Source organism: Colletotrichum scovillei (assembly GCF_011075155.1).
Source record: "Colletotrichum scovillei strain TJNH1 chromosome Unknown Contig00004, whole genome shotgun sequence".
Lineage (NCBI taxonomy): Eukaryota > Fungi > Ascomycota > Sordariomycetes > Glomerellales > Glomerellaceae > Colletotrichum > Colletotrichum scovillei.
In genome coordinates this window covers 1,674,151-1,693,942 of record NW_023336262.1, presented here as the reverse complement: position 1 = coordinate 1,693,942, position 19,792 = coordinate 1,674,151, and the positions used below count along the sequence as shown (strand labels likewise).

General features: G+C 54.3%; 5 protein-coding genes across 5 annotated transcripts; 3 read left to right on the top strand and 2 right to left on the bottom strand.

Annotated features, from left to right (window-relative positions):
* Positions 1–90: 90 nt before the first annotated feature.
* Positions 91–1,625, bottom strand: HER10_EVM0005649 (uncharacterized protein). The gene is made up of 3 exons (XM_035475255.1): positions 960–1,625; positions 690–797; positions 91–513 (listed from the first exon to the last, which is right to left on the bottom strand). Exons 1-3 carry the CDS (start codon positions 1,467–1,469, stop codon positions 346–348), a joined length of 786 nt encoding a protein of 261 aa, XP_035334959.1. The 5' UTR covers positions 1,470–1,625; the 3' UTR covers positions 91–345.
* A 1,408-nt stretch (positions 1,626–3,033) lies between these two features.
* HER10_EVM0006032 (uncharacterized protein) lies at positions 3,034–5,770 on the top strand. The gene is made up of 6 exons (XM_035475630.1): positions 3,034–3,355; positions 3,433–3,834; positions 3,895–4,150; positions 4,202–4,396; positions 4,450–4,650; positions 4,706–5,770. The coding sequence occupies exons 1-6, from the start codon at positions 3,200–3,202 to the stop codon at positions 5,644–5,646; spliced, it is 2,151 nt and encodes a 716-aa protein (XP_035334990.1). The 5' UTR covers positions 3,034–3,199; the 3' UTR covers positions 5,647–5,770.
* A 950-nt stretch (positions 5,771–6,720) lies between these two features.
* On the top strand, positions 6,721–7,290 carry HER10_EVM0007849 (cupin; the record flags this gene model as incomplete). The annotated part of the gene is made up of 1 exon (XM_035477391.1): positions 6,721–7,290. The coding sequence occupies one exon, from the start codon at positions 6,721–6,723 to the stop codon at positions 7,288–7,290; it is 570 nt and encodes a 189-aa protein (XP_035335117.1).
* A 503-nt stretch (positions 7,291–7,793) lies between these two features.
* Positions 7,794–12,566, bottom strand: HER10_EVM0008830 (ABC transporter transmembrane region). Its single transcript, XM_035478339.1, has 6 exons — positions 11,901–12,566; positions 11,188–11,846; positions 11,036–11,130; positions 10,251–10,980; positions 7,978–10,194; positions 7,794–7,916 (listed from the first exon to the last, which is right to left on the bottom strand). Exons 1-6 carry the CDS (start codon positions 12,169–12,171, stop codon positions 7,890–7,892), a joined length of 3,999 nt encoding a protein of 1,332 aa, XP_035335192.1. The 5' UTR covers positions 12,172–12,566; the 3' UTR covers positions 7,794–7,889.
* Positions 12,567–14,515: 1,949 nt separating this feature from the next.
* HER10_EVM0000028 (histidyl-tRNA synthetase) lies at positions 14,516–17,093 on the top strand. Its single transcript, XM_035482818.1, has 7 exons — positions 14,516–14,906; positions 14,990–15,114; positions 15,230–15,387; positions 15,451–16,137; positions 16,199–16,253; positions 16,325–16,495; positions 16,567–17,093. Exons 1-7 carry the CDS (start codon positions 14,654–14,656, stop codon positions 17,044–17,046), a joined length of 1,929 nt encoding a protein of 642 aa, XP_035334543.1. The 5' UTR covers positions 14,516–14,653; the 3' UTR covers positions 17,047–17,093.
* Positions 17,094–19,792: the final 2,699 nt, after the last annotated feature.

Below are 19,792 nucleotides of genomic sequence, written 5' to 3'. Positions count from 1 at the left end.
AACTAATCTGGCTGCCTAGCCAAGGTGGTGGCTGTTTTTTTCTGCCCTTTTGGACCCTGAGTCAATGATGAGTAAAACTTTATCATCATCCCTAGTTCTTGCGTGGCTGGCTTTTCATGGCCGACGGGTGTGGGCTGTTCCGTACCCATGTATCCGTATGTGCCAGGCTCTCTCTCAGGCTTCCTGTCTCTGTGACATCTGTTCCTCTCCCTCGTGACCTCGTCTTCTCTTAAAGAGGCATCCATACTCCGTCCAGATATTCGTGGACCGTACTCCGTAAACCCCCCCTTCCCGCTCGCTCTCTCACACACACATTCTCTCTCTCTCTCTCTCTCTCTCTCTCTCTCAAATACTGAGCCCCCCGTCAATGACGGCGTTAGCGCCGGTGACGCTCCTGCTCCTGGCGAAGCACAGCACCTGGTCGGCCACGTCGTCGACCGTGGCGAGGCGCTTGAGCGGCGTCCTGTCCCGGGCGGCCTGTTGTTTCTCTTGCGGGAACTGTAGGCCCCATTCCTGTACACACGGAACGGTGGGTATGCAGTGAGCATGTCTGTTTCTGTCTTTTCACGGATGTGTCTTGCCGTGATATGGATGTAGTCGCATGAGATGGACAGGGAGGGCAGAGATAGGGTAGGGTATGAGGGCAGGAGTGACGGGGACGGGGAAGGGTGGCGGATTGTGTAACATACCGTCAACATGAGGCCTGGAGAGACGCTGTTTACTCTTATTCTCGGGCCCGCTGCTAACGCGAGGCCTTTTACGAGGTGGATCTGGGCTGCTTTCGTCACGGCGTAGGCCTACGTTGTTTTTGCACATCGTGTTAGAGAGTTTGACTTTCCTTGCCTTTGCTTGCTTGCTGAGCCCATGCAATATTGGGTTCGATGGAGGCAACTATGGGGTTGGGGTTGGGGTTGATGAGAATTATGACATTCAAAAAAGACAAAAAGGAGTTAAATTACCAGTGAACTCCCGCTGACTTTAACACCAGCCAGCGACGCCGTCGTGATAAATGCGCCCTCTGCCTCGTCGAGGTACGGCCGCGCGGCGTGCATGAGGAACAGGTGCGACTTCACATTCATGTTGAAGCAGCGGTCCCAGTCGTCCTCGTCGACGTTGTCGTCGAGGTCCGCGATGTTGCGGAGCCGCGTCCAGCCGCCGTTAGAGAAGAGGACGTCGAGGCGGCCGCCGAGGGCGTCGGCTGCGCTCTTGACGAGGGCGGAGGTTTCGGCGCGGGAGGAGAGGTCTGCTTTGATGGCGTGGAAGTGCTGCCTTTGGCTTCCTTCTGTGGACGAAGAGGTAGCGGAGGTGGATGAGAGGGACTCGAGTTCCTTGACCAGGGCTTCGGCGCGGTCGCTGTTGTTCGCGTAGTTTATGACGACGCTGTAGCCGTTGCGGGCGAAGAGTTTGGCTGTTGCGGCGCCGAGGCCTGCGCTGCCTGCCGTGATGAGGGCGGTTGGGATTGGAGACATGGTTTCTGAGAGTGTTCTCTTTTTTTCCCTTTTTTCCTTTCTTTTCTTCCCTTGTTCCTGTTGGATGTTTTCTCGACCGGCAAAAGTAAGGGGTGGTGAGTGCGGCCTTGTTCGGTCCCGATGAGCTTTGTGTTGTAAAGGAACTCCGGAGCTTTGTATCGGAATTCCGGTGTCGGGGCGGGGTAAGGTCGGGACCAGATTGGGGCCGGCATGCACACCAAGGAGCCGAAGAAAAGGGCGGGGTAATAGTCGCGGCAGAGTGCCTTACGCGGGTGCCGAGGGTTCCATGTGGGTTCGCGCGAGCAGTAGGTTTTTTGATCTTATTGTTCCGTTTACCGTGGACTAGATCCGATGGGATGAAGCAGAACAAGGTGAGGCCTGGAAGAGTTTTAGTCAGATTGATATGCCCAGTGAGTTGAGTTCAGCTCATCCTATGTTTTGCCATATTCGTAACATGAGCAGCTACAGAGTGCGATGGACAGGTAGGAATTGGATCAAAGTTGGCACTGGACCTGGGACACACAAATACCCGGTACTATATGCGGCAGACGCATCAGTTACAAAGGCACATATGCAATGACTTTGATTCAATGTCGCGTGGATGTATCCCCCCAATAATAGACATATTGGTGTAGGAGATTGTGGTAAACTACAAGTCACAACAGCAGCAGCAGCAGCAAGAAGAAAGCCAACGGACCCACCCCCACCTGAGCCGATCTTTTGCTCGCTTCCCCCCCTCCTTGACCGGAAACACTCCCCGACACATCCTTACCGAGAAAGTCTGTCTGTACGACAAACTATTCGGTTTCCAGTTCGACGCTGAAAATGTTTATTGCAACCTTTGAATCACGACGGCTGTCACCTTCCCCTCGCAAGCTTCGATATGGGGCCCTGTAGAGAGGGGATTTCTCGAAGCCGGCATACCGTTGAGACCTTGTGCATAAGCTTAGCTATCGATTAGTTTCAAGTCTTTCGAAAGAGTTGTTCGGGAAGGATGTTTTCTGCTTCTCTTGTGACAGATGAACACAGCTGTAAGGAAAAGGGTTACTAGGTGATCGCATAGTATGGATGATGAGGCTAAACGACGTCCCGCGTATAACACGTCCCCTCCCCCGCCATGGTTCCGGCCTTCCGCCCGCCGGCAGAAAATGCGGGGGAGCATGATGGGGAGGAGCAATCTGCCCAGCCAGCGGTCACCTTCTTTCGGTATGGCTTTTGTTCTGATGAGGAAGGGGGGCACGATGACCTACACTAGTTCCCTCCAATTCCCGTCGCCCTGTGAAAGCTCGGCGGTTTGCAAAAGTCCGGGGTTGCGTTGGCAGTTTTGATGGTGGTTGCAATAGAGACAAGGGAGGGAGGGGCCGAGCTGTCGAAAGCCCAGCAGACCGAACGATCGACGCGGTGGCGTAGCGTCGAAGTCCGGGGCGGGAAGCGTTTGAGATGACGGGGAGTGTAAGTCTTACGGTCTTATTCGTTCCCCCGTCAAACATCGGTTATATCTCGTCTCTTTTTTTTCTCATAACACATGGTTGCGGCCCTTTTCTTCTTCACATTTCGGCGCTTTGATCTCTCACCTTTCTACTCACATTACTCGCAGCTCTGACGTTCCTCAACGATTTTCTCATCCCCCAAACAACTGAGAGAGTCGAGCAAAGGTCTTTGTTTCACAATCTGAACACAGAACCACGCACCCTCTTCTTTTCTTCTGCACACACGTTGACTTTGGCACCATGTTGGTCAACGGAGAGGCTCAGCGCCCTAATGGCGTGTACTCGAGTCCCATGGTCCACGAATATCCCCGGCCTCTCAAGATTGCCATTGTAGGCGCTGGCATTGGTGGTTTAAGCACAGCCATTGCACTACGCCGGCAAGGTCACCAAGTTGACGTAGGAACTCCCCACTCGTAGCCTCATCACACTCACCCCATTCGCGCTGCCCATCATACTCACGCTTTCAACCGTAGCTTTACGAGCAATCGAGACTCGCCAATGAGACCGGTGCCGCCGTACATCTGGCCCCCAACTCCAACGGTCTCTTGCGGCGATGGGGCATCTACGCCGAGACGTTCGGCGCCAACCCTTCACACCACTTCAAGGAGAGGGACCTGAACAACCAAGGCGGCTTCGACGTCGACATTACAAAGTCCCAAGGCCAGTGGCAGCACCCCTGGCAGCTCGTTCACCGCGCCTACCTCCACAACGAGATCCGTAATGTCGCCACAGCCGAGGACGGAGGGGTCACAACGCCAGCCAAGCTTCACGTCGCGTCCAAAGTCGTCAGCGCGGACCCCGAGAAGGGCGAGTTGTCGCTGGAAGACGGGACGACCGTTCAGGCAGATGTCATTCTTGGGGCCGACGGTATTTACGTACGTCAACGAAGGAGCATAGGTGTAGTAAAGCTGGCGATACTGACGTTCTCCAAATAGTCCAAGGTCAGGAAGTTTGTGACCGGCACCGACTACAAGCTGTTCCGCTCCGGCAAGGCGGCGTTCCGCTTCCTCATCCCTCGCGCCGCGGCGCTCGAGGACCCGGTCACTGCGCCTTTGGTCGACAGGGAGAACTCTCTGGGGATTTGGTTTGGTACGGACAGGCGTATTGTGATTTACCCGTGCAACAACAACCAGCTCCTCAACTTTGTGTGCATTCACCCGGATACCGAATCTCAAGCAAACGCAAGCGATGGTATGTCTTTTTAAGTCCCATCGCACAGGAACAAGACTGACGAAACATAAGAATGGAATAAGAAGGGCTCCATCGAACAACTACTCAAGGTTTACAAGGACTTTGATCCTGCTGTGTTGCAGCTGATGAAGAAGGTTAATCCCGATGAAGTCAATGTATGGCAGTTGTTGGATATGGAGGCTATGCCGACATGGGTGAATGGCAAGCTCGCCCTTTTGGGTGATGCCGCGCATCCTTTCACACCTCGTAAGTCTTGTCTTACCGAGACGTTCCACCTCAAGATACTAACAGAGCCGTAGATCAGGGACAAGGCGCAGGCCAGGCTATGGAAGACGGAGCAGCGTTGGCTGTCGTTCTACCCAAGGGCACATCGCCCGACGAAGTCCCCGAACGTTTACGTCTGTACGAAAAGATCCGCATGGAGCGCGCGCACAAGATCCAAGAGTTCTCTCGTCAAGCCGGCAAGGACAGAATACCAGGCCAACCACCTGCCATCCAAAGTTCGTAAAGCATCCTCTCACACCACTAACAACCCACTAACACGACGAAAAACAGTGATGAACTACACAAATTACAACTTTGGCCACGACGAGCACGACCACGCGACAAAGATCTTCAACAAGTACCTCTGGTCCAAGAAGCAGGACATGTACTGGCGCATGCCCATCGGCTTCGGCCCCTTCCCGGGTCCGCGACAAGATTTCTTCGGCCGCCGGCAACCGTCCGAGCTCGAGCGCACCTTCAAGACAATGTCGGTCAAGTTCCTCACGTCGCGCACGCTACTCGAGACCATCCTCCCCACGGACTCGTTCCGCTTCAAGGAACCGGGCACCGTCTGCGCCGTCTCGCTCTCCGTCACCCAGCTTAACAACATGTCGTGGCTTGGCGGCGGCGGGTACAACCACCTGGGCCTGTACATCCACGGCATCGAGTACGTCAAGCGCGACGGCACCGCCATCAACGGCACCCACCTGTCTGTCTTGTTCGAGTCCCTGACGGATCCCATTGTCTCCGGCCGCGAGGAGCTCGGCATGCCGAAACTATTCTGCGACATTGACCTCGAGCACCACGCTACATCGGCGCGCGTCCGCGCCTCGTGGCGGGGCGCCACCTTTGCCGACATCTCGCTCAAGAACCTGCGCCGCGACGAGCCCGAGACGGAGCACGGCACCATCGGCGGTGAGGCGGACTACGGGATCCTGACGTACCGGTATATCCCCTCGGTCGGGCAGCCGGGCAAGGCCGACGCCGAGTACGCGTGCGTGGTGCCGCACGAGGAGGAGGCCAAGGACGTCCCCGCCACGGTGCACGCCGTGTCTAGGGCGTCTGCGGCGGACGTCTCGGTCAAGATGGACGGTCTCGACTGGGAGAAGCTGCCGACGCTGCATCACGTTGCCAAGTTTTTGGCTGAGATGCCCATCTATGAGGTTGTGGGTGCCAAAGTTGTGGAGGGGACGGGCGTGCCGAATGTTTCTGCGGCTCGGAGGATAGAGTAGGGCAGTTTCGGAGGTCTAGGAGCAAGGGGAAGAGATTCTCATATCATCAGATCTCATGATGGAGGCATTGTGTATACTTTTTTTTTCGTAGTGGCATCCAGGCTTTGGGCCTGGTGAATACCCAACACTGTACTCTGATAACCAAACCCCACAATGTTTGAACATGCCCCAGATGAAGACATTGACCATGCGCATCTTTCTGCAATCCCGCTTCCAGAAGATTATACAGTATCCTCCTTCCTCTCAACCTTGTGGAGTTGCATTATTTTACTTCATCTTCCCTCAGCCCCCTCCCCAAATATACGCGGCTCTTACAGTCGCCCGTGAGCCCGAACCCAAGATCTCAGATCAACGATGCATAGGAACCTTCCTTGAGACGGTGTCAACGTTGAACATCCCAGAGATCATGTGCAGAGAACAAACCTTCTGCCCCAGCTCTCTGGTGGCCTTGTTTTTGCCTCAGATGCATAGCCGCACAAAACCCAACACGTGTAAAGAAATTACAGTTTCATAGCGTCCGCCGTAGCTGTCTGCCCTCCCACACCCGTCCCCGCACAACCCACCTCCTCTCGACGTTCCCGGCCCCACCTCCACTTTCCGCCCACTCGTTCCGGCATGGCAGATGGGTGCGAGAAGCTGGCGAAGCTCAAAGCCCCGTACGACGTCGGATTGCCGACACGGCAACTACTTTCAAACATGGCTTCGAGGAGGGGGAGAGGGGGTGGGATGGCGCGGGGAAAAGGGAATGATCAACGGGGATGTTACAGAAGTCTACTTTGCAGCTGTTCATTTGTAAGCTCAATTGCTTTCATTTCGAGGGGAGTAGAAGACCGCCCATCCTTCTTTTCGAAAGCTTGCTCGTCTCAACTCTTCTCGTCACGTAGCTCTACCCTCGACTTCGGCATAGACTATTTATACTTTTCACATCTGTAGAGAAACGTAGAAGCTACACCTACATCATATATAGAACAACCAGACACCGCAAACCTCCCATCTATCATCGACCTCGTACAAAACCCACACTGAACAAGATAAACAACAGCACACACATACACACGCAATTATCCCGCAACAATGGCCTCCCAAACCTCACCCACCGACCTCCGCCGCCCCCACCGCTTCATAACAGACCACGACCCCTCCACGGGCAAAGCAATCTTCAACACCGCCGTCGCCACCGAGATCCCCCAACAAACCGTCGGCGGCGGCGCCAAGTTCTACCTCGGCTACACCACAGAACAGACCCCCGTCTCCCTCACCCAGAACGCGGACGTGACCGCCTACGCCCAGCGCCTGTCGAACCCGCCCGGCATCGTGATCCCCGGCGGCAGCGTCGTGCGCATCGTCGACATGGCACCGGGTTCGCTGAGCCCCATGCACCGGACCGTCAGCCTCGACTACGGCGTCGTGCTCGAGGGCGAGATCGACCTGGTGCTGGACTCGGGCGAGACGAGGCGGATGCGGAGGGGGGACGTGAGCGTGCAGAGGGGCACGATGCACGCGTGGAAGAACGTCAGCGAGACGGAGTGGGGGCGGATGTTGTATGTGCTGCAGGAGGCGGAGCCGCTCGAGGTCGGCGGGGAGGTGTTGAAGGAGGATTACGGGGTGGGTATGGGTGATGTGAAGCCTTCTGGTTCCAAGTGAGGGAGAGTTTCGAGGGCCTGGGGAGATTTTTGCATCGAGACGCTCTACTGCGTCTGTGAATAAAGAGGCATTTTGATACAAGGTATTCTTTGCAGTATATGAGGCTCATCGTGCCATTGGACATCATGGAGAGCTTAGGGCTCTGAATAAAAAAAGGAGGTCCTGAGACTAACTCACCAAAGCGTGGTTAGCTCCGGCAAAACCAGACGAATTATCACAATATTTGGCATTTTCTGTAATCATTGGTGGCCCCAGAGAATGTTCCATTGCAGACAGATGCCGCTCCGCCAATGAGGAAATATCCGAGGCTGTTTCTCCTGTGAAGTATCAAGCACCACCAGATCACGCCTACAATATTTATGCTAGTCATCTATTGAGGAGATGACACCGAGCATGTGCTGATGCCGTCAAATGGAAAGACAATGTATTTTGGGATCCATGTATTACGAATCTTGGAGTGTAGTTCTCTAGTAATGTACATCATGCTCTGCAGAGAAGAGAAAACTCCATCCTTCTAGCTTTCAAAGCCATGCTACTAATCATTCAATCAAACTACCTCTGGTTTTCACACAACGAGAGGCCATCGACCCCTCAACGATCTATCGGTCGAGCGCTTGGCTGTGACACTACGCAAATTAAGTCAGTAAATCTTCTGTCTCTCTGTTGCTTGGGAGTGGTGGAACTTACCATGTGCCAATACACACCCTTCTTTTTCAACAGCTCATTATGGCTGCCCTTCTCCAACAACTTGCCCTCACCCAGAACAAAGATCACGTCGGCATTCTGCACAGTCGCGAGACGATGCGCGACGACGACCATGGTACGCCCCTTTCCTGCCCTCTCAAAGGCAGCCTGGACCAGCTTCTCCGACTCGGAGTCGAGGGAACTCGTCGCCTCGTCGAGCAGAAGGATGTTCGGGTTCCTGATGAGGGCGCGCGCAATCGCCACGCGCTGCTTCTGTCCACCCGACAGGGAGACGCCCTTGCTGCCGATATCGGTATTGTACCCCTCGGGCAGAGACACGATGAATTCGTGGATCGAGGCGTCGCGGCAGACCTGGTGCAGCTGCTCGTCCGTCACGGTGCCTTCCTCGACTCCCAAGAGGATGTTCTCCCGGAGGGTGCCCTGGAAGAGCGTGGCCTCCTGGGCAACCAGGGAGAGCTGCTTGCGGTACTCGTAGACGTTGATGTCATTAATGTTTTTGCCGTTGCAGAGGATGGCGCCCTTTTGCACGTCGTAGAAGCGCTCCATAAGGGAGACGATGCTCGTCTTGCCGCAGCCAGAGGCGCCGACAAGGGCGGCAAACTGGCCCTTTTCGATGGTCAGGTTGAGGCCCTTGAAGACGGAGACGTCACGGGTCGGATACTTGAAGTGCACGTCGCGCAGCTCGATCTGGACGCCACCCTCCGTGTCGGGGATCCTCTCAGTCGCGGGGATGAGGTCCTGGTTCCGGGACTCGCGCATATTGATGATGCGGTTCGAGGCGCCCGTGACCTGGGCTGCGTTGGGACCGAAGCTGAGACCCTGTCCGGCGGCTTCCGCGCCTTGGATCACGGCCATGAAGCAGACGAAGAAGCCCTGAGCTTGGTACTCTCCGGACGCCAGGAGTCGACTACCGTACCAGAAGATGAGAGCCTGACAAGCCATGGAAACCGAGTCTGAGAAACCAAATACTGCACTCGTCCACCGAGCTTTCTTGAAGGCATGGCTGACGTGGCCCTTGAGCAGGTTTTCGTACCGCAAGCATGTCATGTCCTCCAGTGTCAAGGCCGAGACTGTTCTGAAAGCCCCGATGGACTCGGCGGCGAATTTGGAGCTCTCGGCAAAGACTGCGGCGTTCATCTTGTCGAACTCGATCTCGTACTTGAAGCGGAGGTATCCCGATATGAGACCAATAGGCATCGTGACGCAGAGAGCGACCAGTGCCAGTTTCCAACCGAAAGCAAACGCAATAGAGATGGCACCAATGACGTTGAAAATTGCCGTGTATACCATGGCCATATTGAGACCCAGCAGCTCCTCCAATTGCTTAGGATCTCCAGCCACACGAGCTGTGAGACTGCCGTGAGCGTTCTCTTCTTCATCGTAGAACGAGGTCTTCTGGAATAGAATGGCCTCGAAATACTGCTGCCTGTAGACTGCGCAGATAATAGCCGCCAAATGTGTTGCCACAAATCCCATGAAAAAGTACGACAGACCAATACCGATAGCAAGCATCGCCCACATGAGAGACCAGAAGTTGCTGTCGCTTCGGATCTTGTCGGGTGAGTTCAGGGGGTTGAACACCACGATGACCTTGGCAAAGAGGTATGCCTGCAATGGGGTTCCAGCCGCAGCACACGCCGCGAAGACGACGGTGAGGATGCAGAGATACCAACGGCTCCGCTGCTCGTACAGCAGCCGACCGAAACTCTGGAAAAGGTTGCGATTCACAGCCTCGGACTTTTGGCGTGTACCACTGGCCTCGGAAATTGCAGCGCTCTTCTCTCGGCCAAGATACTCACCGAGGTCTTCCTCCTTCGGGTTCTCGTCATCGCTGGCTTCCGTTTGGTCTCCGAGGGATAGTTGCTGGGCATGGACCAGCCCGTAGTAAACACCCTCATCGTCCTCTAGGAGGCTCTCGTGGGTGCCTTGTTCAACAACCCTGCCCTTCTTCAGAACAATAATTCGATCGGCCTTCTTGATGGTAGAAAGTCGATGAGCAATAGTGATTGTCGTGCGGTTCTGGGAGACCTTATCGAGAGCAGCTTGAACGATTCTCTCGCCGCGGACATCAATGGCGCTGGTGGCTTCGTCTAGGATCACGATCTTTGGCTTTCTGACAATGCTTCGGGCAATGGCAATGCGCTGACGCTGTCCACCAGAAAGCTTTGCGCCACTGTCGCCGACAAAAGTGTCATAACTCTAGAGGCTCACGGTTAGTATGCGTTCGCAGAAGCAAGGCAAGGCGGTGTACTTACGTCCGGCAGGCGATCGATGAATTCGTCGGCGAATGATTCTTGGCAAGCTTCCTTGACAAGAGCTCTCTTCTTATCCTCAGATTCGTCTTCCCACTGTGAGCCAATCAATCCGTAGGCAACATTCTTGAAAATCGTATCGTTGAAAAGGAAGGGCTCTTGTTGAACAAGACCAATCTGTGATCGCCACCATTTGAGATCGATGTCGTCGAGGGCATGGCCAGAAGTAGAGACAGAGCCTTTAAGCTCTACGGAGGGTCCGGTTTCCTCAGGCTCTGGCTTTTCCTCATCGTCAGAGTCATCCGTCCCGTTCTTCTTGCTCTTCTTCTTCTTCTTTTTCTTCTGGGCCTCCTTCATCTTGTCCTTCTCGATCGTCTTGGCGATGATGTACTGGTCTTGCAGGGTATACCATCTTTCAATCAGGCCTACAATTGTGCTCTTGCCGGATCCTGAGGGGCCAACAATAGCCGTGACCTTGCCCGCCTCGATAGTCAGGTCGAGATCGTCAAGAACTTTGACGTGGGGCCGGCTGGGATACGCAAAGGTGACTCCCTTAAATTCGATGTTCTGGTTGGCGGATACTTCAGGCTCCTTCAGTTCCCCCGTCTTTGGACGAGGAGCGTCAATGACAGTCAAGAACTCGCATGCTGCGACCATTGCCTTGCTGATGGCGAGCAAAGGAGTGCTAATACGCTCGAGGGACATGACAGTAAGCATGACTGACATGAGGACACTGTCTCGTAGGTTAGGTCGTGATTCAAGGGTTCTCATGGCTCAGCGTTTCTTACATGATGACTTCGCCGACATTGTCAACTCTCCCGTCAACCCAAGAGTGTGTGCCGTACCAGAATGCCAGTCCGAAAGTACCGAACAGAGCGAAGAACTACGGTGGATTAGAACAAATTGCCATTCCAGACCAAGGAAGAGAGTGTGAACTTACAATCATGCCGAACTGGAGAGCCATCAGAGGCGCCGTAGCTTGGCCCTTCTGACGAGCAACGTTGACCCAGCGAGCATACCGAGCAGCGATGCGGTCTTCAGCACCACAGGCAGCAACCATACGAATGCTTGAGAACGCCTCGCTAGCAACAGCAGAAGCTTTGCCTTCCGCCCGGGTCACTTGACTGTGGCCCTTGATGATGAAAGGCAACAGAACACCCAAGACCAGGAGGATGAAGAGAATCACCGACGCCGTCACAAGGGTCAGGGACCAATTGTAAGTGAAAGCCACAATAATGGCAGTCCAAATTGTGCCGTTGAACTCGAGGAAGACGCCGAGCTTTTCCGAAATACCAATCTGAAGCGTATTCGCGGTCGATGTGATGGTGCCAGCAGCGGCTCCAGCTGGCATCGAATCGAGTACGTGGATGGTCTGGCCGAAAAGGCGTTGGAGATAGTGCAAACGAATTGCAGAGGACAGCCGGATGCCAATCATCCTGAACGCGAACTTGTTGACATAGTTGAGGGCGAAGCGAGCCAGAAAGAGGATGAAGAGGTAAAGGGCTTGTTTGTCGGCAATCCTCTTGAAGTCGTCTGGAGATACTGAGCCGTCTCCTGAAGTGAATCCGTTGAATTGGTTGACGAGTTGGCCGAAGATGACTGCGCATGTAAGTCAGATAGTCAGTCAATACGAACAAGGTTGCATGTCCTTACTGTTCATCAATGGCAACGTGGTACCGGCGGCGATGGAAGCGATGCCGGCCGCAAAGTAGGCAAAAATGTCCCATTTCGTGGCGTACGTGAACACGCGCAAGTAGTCCTTAAATGTAGGTTCCCGTTCGGGCTTGATCTTGGTTTCTGGGGTAGGCGCATCGTCCTTGCTCGAAGTCGACTGCACCGCATCCTTTTTGTCGTCGTCGAAGACGCCTGTTGCCACTGGAGGCAGTGCGTCAGACGGCGCCGTACCCGTCTCGATGTTATGCATGCTGAAGCGTTTGTCTCTCGAGAATCGGACTCAAGAAGACATAATTAGTCGGTCGTTGGAGGAATGGAATGATGAAAGAAGCCTGCATCCAATGATGGTTCGGCTCGGTAATGGGAGAGAAGATGGAAAGAACCCAATCAGAATATTGTTTTGGGTCTCATGAACATGAAGAGGAAAGGGCAGGAGTCGAGCAGACCGGGTTGGTCCTAAACGTGTTTATACATCTGTACTCGAGAGAGAATACACGTAGCCAAAAGGGAGTGATGGAAGCCTCAAGAGGGGACGACTAGACGTCGAACCCCAAAAAGAAGCGGATTCCTAGTCTATTACATCTCGTCGTAAAAAAAAATGGCCTTCTATCCAGGCGTGGACTTTTACGAGACGTGCAGCAGCGCCCTCAAAGCAACCTTGACCCGACTCCTAGTATTACGGCACGTAGGGGTACCAGCCGGGGGACTCCAAGTTCAACGGACGGTAGGCGGGTCAGCCTGGACCCACTTCGGATGGATAATCATCCCGCTTAGGAATGGTGGGAGCTGAAGCACGAGCCATCATCTGCCCTACCACCAACATCCTACGAGTCTAATTGAGGTACCTGTTTGTGACGTCCTGTTTGGGGGAAATGGAAGTGTCTAGGCAGCCTGGCTGCTTGCATTTTCTGACATGTTCAGGTGACGGAGCCAAGGCCTGCTCTCTTGCTGCAAATCAAAACGGGTGGACGCCACGAGAGAAGGGTCAGAAGACTTCGTGGTACTGTGATCATGTTGGACATTGGATGAACTTAAGACGATGCCGGCTGGCATTTTGGCATTTGGGTCGCGAAAACAAACCTCCCGGCTCCCGCTTCTAACGGACCGCCGGGGTACCGAATACGCGGATCAACTCGTGCTGGGTACCTATCAGCCAACGAGGCCGTTCTGATTGCGAAGATCAAACTTACAGCAATAAGCGTATCCAAGTGTGTCTTGCAGTCAAACCAGTCCGCGGCCAATGAGAGTCCGCGTCGTAAAGTGCCAAAAGGGGGTTAGCGTACCTTGTTTACGGCGCTGGGCGATGTTCTCAACGTTTGTCAATGTCGTCCCACTTTTTAGCGCCGGGCAACTGTTTTACGATATTTACGGGCCGTGCATCTTCACACATCAACATGCCATCGAAACTTGGCCATCCGCATTTCATTTTTTCTACTTCAGCGTGGCTGACAAGAGGGGCGTTATCATTACCATTCACTTCATCTCGCTAAACAATTCGTTTGCGGTAGCTTCCAGTGGATTGATCAATCGAATAGGTGGCGCTCTGCTTACGCCACGACCTTTCGTCATCCCAGACACTTCCCATACATATTCTTCATCTTCATACCATTGCGGAGTTTCTGCCTACTGCTGCCTGTCAGAAACCGAACTCCGACTGTCTGGGCATTAGGTTGGGTTTTCGCGAAACTTCATGGGACTACGCTGGTACTCCAGTCTGCTGGAGCTTTCTCTCATTTGTAGGTAGGGGGCCACACAGTGACAATCTGGCCAGTCCCTTGTCATGTCACTGCGAAACGGGCCATCATCGGATTCGGACTCTATGTAGGAACCCGACAGCAGCTAAATTGTGCCTCCGCAGCACTTCTCCGCAAAACCGAAGAGACAAGAGAATATTGGTCCGGAAGACTATCTAGACTTCTTGTTTGGTCACTTGGACAGGACTAATTGCTCAAGATTCAAGATAGAATAGAAACTTGCAATATTGAGGCTTGTCGACTGTTACATCTAGCTTTAATCCCTACATCAATTAGGTATGTTAGAGGAACTGATCCTCGTCATCATTTTACTGCCCTGATTGGGTTGCACATCCACGGCCAAATGTCACTCGATGACTAGCCGTCAAAAGTGCTGAAGTTGCAACTTGATAGTGATTATGGCCGTGTTGCAAAAACCAACAAGGCTGTCAAGTTGGATCAGCACGTCGGTTGCGATGGATACCTGCCAAATCCCTACTCCGTACACCGTTGAGATATGCATTACCTTGATCTTTCTGACAGCGAACGGTGTGACTTCGGATTGTTGCAACGTAAATCGTGGAGTAGCGCAAAGTTGACCAGAGTCGGATCGTCGAAATAATTCATGAATCATTCTATCAGAATTTGGGGTCTATCATGCGGCGCGTGCCATAGAAAAGGTCGATTTGTTGCTCTCGATGACATAGCGGCACCAGTCCGGCCAGCCTCGCCGAGCAGGGATCTGTCACCTCCCACGCGGTACGTCATTGGATGGCGCAAAGGGGGTGTATCCCCGTCGAGTCACAGCCTTGCAGCCATTTTTCGACCTCACAAACCCCGTCCCTCCCCCAAAACCCGTCGCAAGTGCATACGGCCCCTCCAAAACTTGCGATTGAGTCACCTACCCAACCAAGTTTACCCGGCGCCGCTTTTTTTGTCCCTTTTGAAGTCGGTACCCCCTCCGCGCAACAAGCGCCCGAGATCTCGGAAGCCAGGTGAATGCAGATCCAGGTGAAGATTTTCTCGAGGTCCGCCCGACCGGCCTACCGACTGACTTTTCTTTCTCCAAGCCCAATTACATCCCCTCTTTTGCCTAGAACCCGCATCAGGCCCAGCAGTAGCAGCCGCGCGTTTTCCACGTCCAATTCTTCGTCGTCGTCTCGTAACCAAAGCGATAGCCACGAACAGCAACTGCCCAACATGGCGCCGAAATCAAAGTTTGAGCTCAAGACCCCAAAGGGCACCAAGGATTGTCAGTCCATATTTACTCTTGCGACCCAAGACGGCATCGTACGACGGAATGCGCTGCGGACTAACACAATGTTTGCTTCAAAGGGTTCGGCAAGGACATGCTCATCCGCGAGAAGATCTTCTCGCAGCTGAAGGGTGTCTTCCAGAAGCACGGTGGCATGGAGCTTGATACCCCCGTTTTCGAGTTGAAGGAGATTCTGTCAGGCAAAGTACGACATATTTCCGTGTTTACCCCTCCCCCCACCTGCGAGAACCCCGCGATCCACTTCGGGGCCTCGACTCAACAACAAGATGCAAGATGCTGATCAACACCCTCTTCTATAGTATGGCGAAGACTCGAAGCTCATCTACGACCTGGCCGATCAGGGTGGTGAGATCACCTCCCTGCGATACGATTTGACCGTTCCCTTTGCGAGATGGCTCGCCATGAACAAGGACATCCAGAGCGTCAAGCGCTACCACATCTCAAAGGTCTACCGCCGGTACGATTTACGACATCATCTTCCTATAATGCAGTCGGCAGCTGGCTGACATACTCTTCACAGTGACCAGCCTGCCATGAACAAGGGCCGCATGCGCGAGTTCTACCAGTGTGATTTCGACATCGCCGGTACCTACGACTCCATGATCCCCGACGCCGAGATCATCAAGATCGTCGTCGAGGTCTTTGAAGGTCTGGGCTGGAACGGAAACTACACCATCAAGCTCAACCACCGCAAGATCCTCGACGGTATCTTTGAGGTCTGCGGCGTCCCCGAGGACAAGATTCGGACGATATCCTCGGCCGTCGACAAGCTCGACAAGCTCCCCTGGGCCGACGTGCGCAAGGAGATGACTGAGGAGAAGGGCCTGGACGGCGAGGTGGCCGACAGGATTGGCGAGTGGGTTGTCCAGAAGGGCAAGCAGGACCTGCTCCGGAAACTGCAGCGCGATGATAAGCTCGCCGCCAACGCCTCGATGAAGGCCGGCATGGCCGATCTCGAGCTTCTCTTCACCTACCTAGAGGCCTTTGGTGCCCTCGACAGAGTGTCGTTCGACCTCTCCCTCGCCCGTGGCCTGGACTACTACACTGGCCTCATCTACGAGGTCGTGACGGAAGGTTCCGCACCGGCCGTTACCCCTGACGCAGACGGCAAGACGGCGAAGCCCAAGAAGAAGAGCAAGGGCAAGGACGACGATGACCGCTCCGACGACCCCAGCGTCGGTGTCGGCAGTGTCGCAGCCGGAGGACGGTAAGGAGAAGACTAGATTGTTCTAGGTCACAGTTCTCAGACCGCTAACAAACGATGGCAGCTATGACAACCTCGTGGGCATGTTCTCTGGCAAGACGCAAATTCCGTGCGTTGGTGTAAGTGATCCCCCTCGTCAGAGCGCAGGAGTCAAACAAGAGATCGCGTGGGATACTGACAGGCAGTCTAGGTCTCCTTTGGCATCGAGAGAATCTTTAGCATTACCAAGGCCCGGATGCAGGCCGAGAGCGAGGCGCCGCAAAGTACGGTTGACGTCTTTGTCATGTCCCTGGGATCCAAGGCCGGTCTGATCAAGGAGAGACTCGAGGTGTGCTCGAAGCTGTGGGACGCCGGCGTCAAGGTACGAACCAACATACAACGACTCTCAGTCGATCACAAAGAAGGCGCATCGCTGACACTCATTCCGTATAGGCCGAGTTCCTCTACAAGGTCAAGCCCAAGCTGCCGCCCCAATTCAAGGCAGCCGAGTCCAACGCCACCCCCTTCGCCATCATCCTCGGCGACGACGAGGTTCAAAAGGGCGTCGTCCGCATCAAGGAGTTGGGCCTGCCCGAGGGCCACCCCCAAAAGGACGGCGAGCTCGTCGACATGGCGTCGCTCGTGCCCGAGGTGCAGAAGCGCCTGTCGCGGAAGCGCGAGCTGGACAACCTCGCTACGCGCGCTGAGGGCCTGCGCGTCGTAGGCGGTATGAAGGGTGAGGACATTAAGTCCACCACGTCCACCACGGAGAAGGCCAAGGAGGAGACGGTCGTCGAGACGCCTGCTGCTGGTGCTGCTGCCGAGGCGCCTGTCGCTGCTGTCTCGGAAGGAGAGAAGCCCGCGGAGGAGGCGGCGGCGGCGGCGGCGACGGAAGCTACGGAGGAGAGCAAGCCCGCAGCACCGAGCGCATAGATGATGGTGAGGTGGTGTCAAGATTTTTAGAAGCAGAAGCACAAAAAAAGCATTCGAAAATAGAAACGGCCGTCTAACTACCTAGTCGGCGATGATTTGCATTCATTACCTTCAGGTACCTATCTACTACTCCAAGTCCGAATTGTGATCTTCCAGTCGATTCTAAGCTATAACGGTCGTGCAGTACGGTCGAGCAGTCTTACAAGTCAAACTATCTAAACCATAAGTTATAACTTGTCTGTGGCCAGCGATTCTAGTGTACCTACATAGTGATATCCCGCGATCGCACCTATATCAGGTAGCGCATAGAAGCAAGCCAGATCGACACGGTCAGAATTTAGAAACCCCCTTCCCCATCGAGTTTATCGTTACAGGTTGGCGTGGATCATTTCTAAAACCACCACGTGGGGGAGGAGGGGGAGAGAGAGAAACGACGAGTACGGAGTAGTGTAAGTAGCACAAGTAGGTAGTCAGAGCAATGACCTTCTTTTTCCCACCATGTTACTTCACAAAGGAAGCTCAAAACAGAACGCCCCCTAGCGGGTTGCAACGGCGGGATTGTCAGGCACCCGGCCGCACGCAAGAGAAAGCTTGGTTCCGTCGCACCACGGCGGATCTAGTGCTAAACTCAATGCGCGCAGGGACTTGTCCTTCGTACGTGAACTTGGGTCGGCTAGTTTTAGTCTACCCAGCTATTCGTACGCTGTCTGATCAGCTCGAGAGCTCGAGGGTTCAGATGGCCTGATGTCGTAGAGCACACCTCTCCTTATAGCTCCGTCGATCATCGACAGGTGGCAGACAACCCCGGATCTCTGTACTTTCCAAGGCTAGTGTATCTATCGCGACGCAAGAGAGAGACAGAGATGATCCGGGGTCGGTAGGGCATGAAGAGGAACCGCTCGCGACAGACTGAGGCCATTCGCAGTTGCCCGCGTTCAAATGAGGCGTAACCACATCCAAGCAGACGTCCCATTCTCTTTCTCTTTCCGTCTCTCTGCTCTTCAAGCCGACCCGCGCGCAGGTTCCCCTACCCCTCACCGCTGGCCCTGGAGCCTGGACTCGACGATAAGCAGTCGGGTGGGGGTTTCAAGGAATTCAAGGCGCACAAACCCGCCGACATCGTGATAGGGCGAGCAGGGCTCGAGTCAAAGTTGACAGGGCCTCTGACCAGAGCCTGTCCAGAGGTGACAGGGTCAGAGAGGAACCCGGGAAAAGCTTTGCGGAACGCCGACATTGAGAAGTTGAGCGCATTTGTTGCAAACGGAAGAATGGATCGAAAGCTGCACGAATCGGTCGATTGACGGTTGGCAACTGGCACTTGTGGTGTGGTTTCCGTCCGCTACTGCAGGAGGGACCGGGCCTAGGTGCAGCACAACGTTCGTCTGAATTTTTAAGGTATTTTGCTTCTTTGGAAGAAATTCGTGCTTGTCCGTTGTGCATGGCTGTTTCTATGTTCCATAGTAATCCCGCGAGTTGTCATTCTTGTTGGGGTATCAATCACAACAAACATGTGGCGACTGTCGCACTTGTCAGTCTTAACCGACGAGACTTACTCACCTATGTTATGCTCACAGCTTGTTGCATTGCATTCAGCTTCAAACGAACGACACCTACACAAAACCTGTCTTCGACAAGTCTTCAAACTGGGAAGAGCGAATCAGACTACTGTTTGATTTTGCGGTGAGAACCAGAAGTGTGTAGGCACGGACGTCTATTGTGCAGCAGCACCACGGTTGCAACCGTGATAAGGGATTGGAGGTGCATGCCGTCTGGAGTCCTTGGAGATCTGTGCGGATGTCCACAACGTGGTGGTGATGGGAAGACGAATTGGGGGGACCTCATAGGCGAGCGGGGGAGATGGAGATGTTTCGTTTCAGTCCCAATTTTTGATGGTTCCGAGTCCGTGAGCCTTGAGCCAGCGCTGAGGCCTCGTCCTTGGGATCAAGTTCGCTCCTAGGCACAACGACCGTCGTTCTCTGGCGTCTGGCTCGCCCCTGAAATCGCGACTACGAGGACGAGCACGAACTCTCTGGATCGTATGCACCGCGTCGGATTTGTCGAGGAGGGCGACGCGAGATTATAGGCGCCAAGACACCCGAGGATAGTTTCTGTCGATTTTGTATCCTTTTTACTCTCACGCGTACGGGCTTGGGCTTGGTTGATGCGGCAAGTTTGACCCATTGTATTGCTTTTCCTCGTCCGCATCGTCCACTTCCTCTGCGTTGGCACTTCGTGTTTGCTTTTCCCTCCAAGTCCCGGTGGCGGTGGAAGAAGTTTTCTGCCACTTGTGTTCTTTTCGTTCACCGTTCTTGTGGTCTGGACGGACATCAAGGCCACCGTAAAAATAAGAAGCAGTGGTGGCAACCTGATAGCTTGACTACTCATTTGAATATTCTGCCCGCTGAAAGACACTCGATGATGAATTGGAGAAAGTGACCATGGCGCTGGCACATGTGCCTGACGTGGATATCCGTACGGAGCACCGCATATTGAGGTTACCACGTTATTGGGACTGACGGGCGGTGCTGCTGGCGGACCGCGGCAGGGCCCCAGGGGGCATATTGCGGTATATGTCGGCGGAGATTCATTCGCTGGCGTGTCATATTGCATGCTTTTCTGCATTACTCGAGTGCCGGCCCCGAATAGGTGAAGGAGGCCCAAGTGCACAAGGAGTAGGAGAGGGAGATCGTAGGCTAGCTAGGTTCTTGGACCACGGTTCCCAAGGAACGGTTCAAAAGTCGTAGGC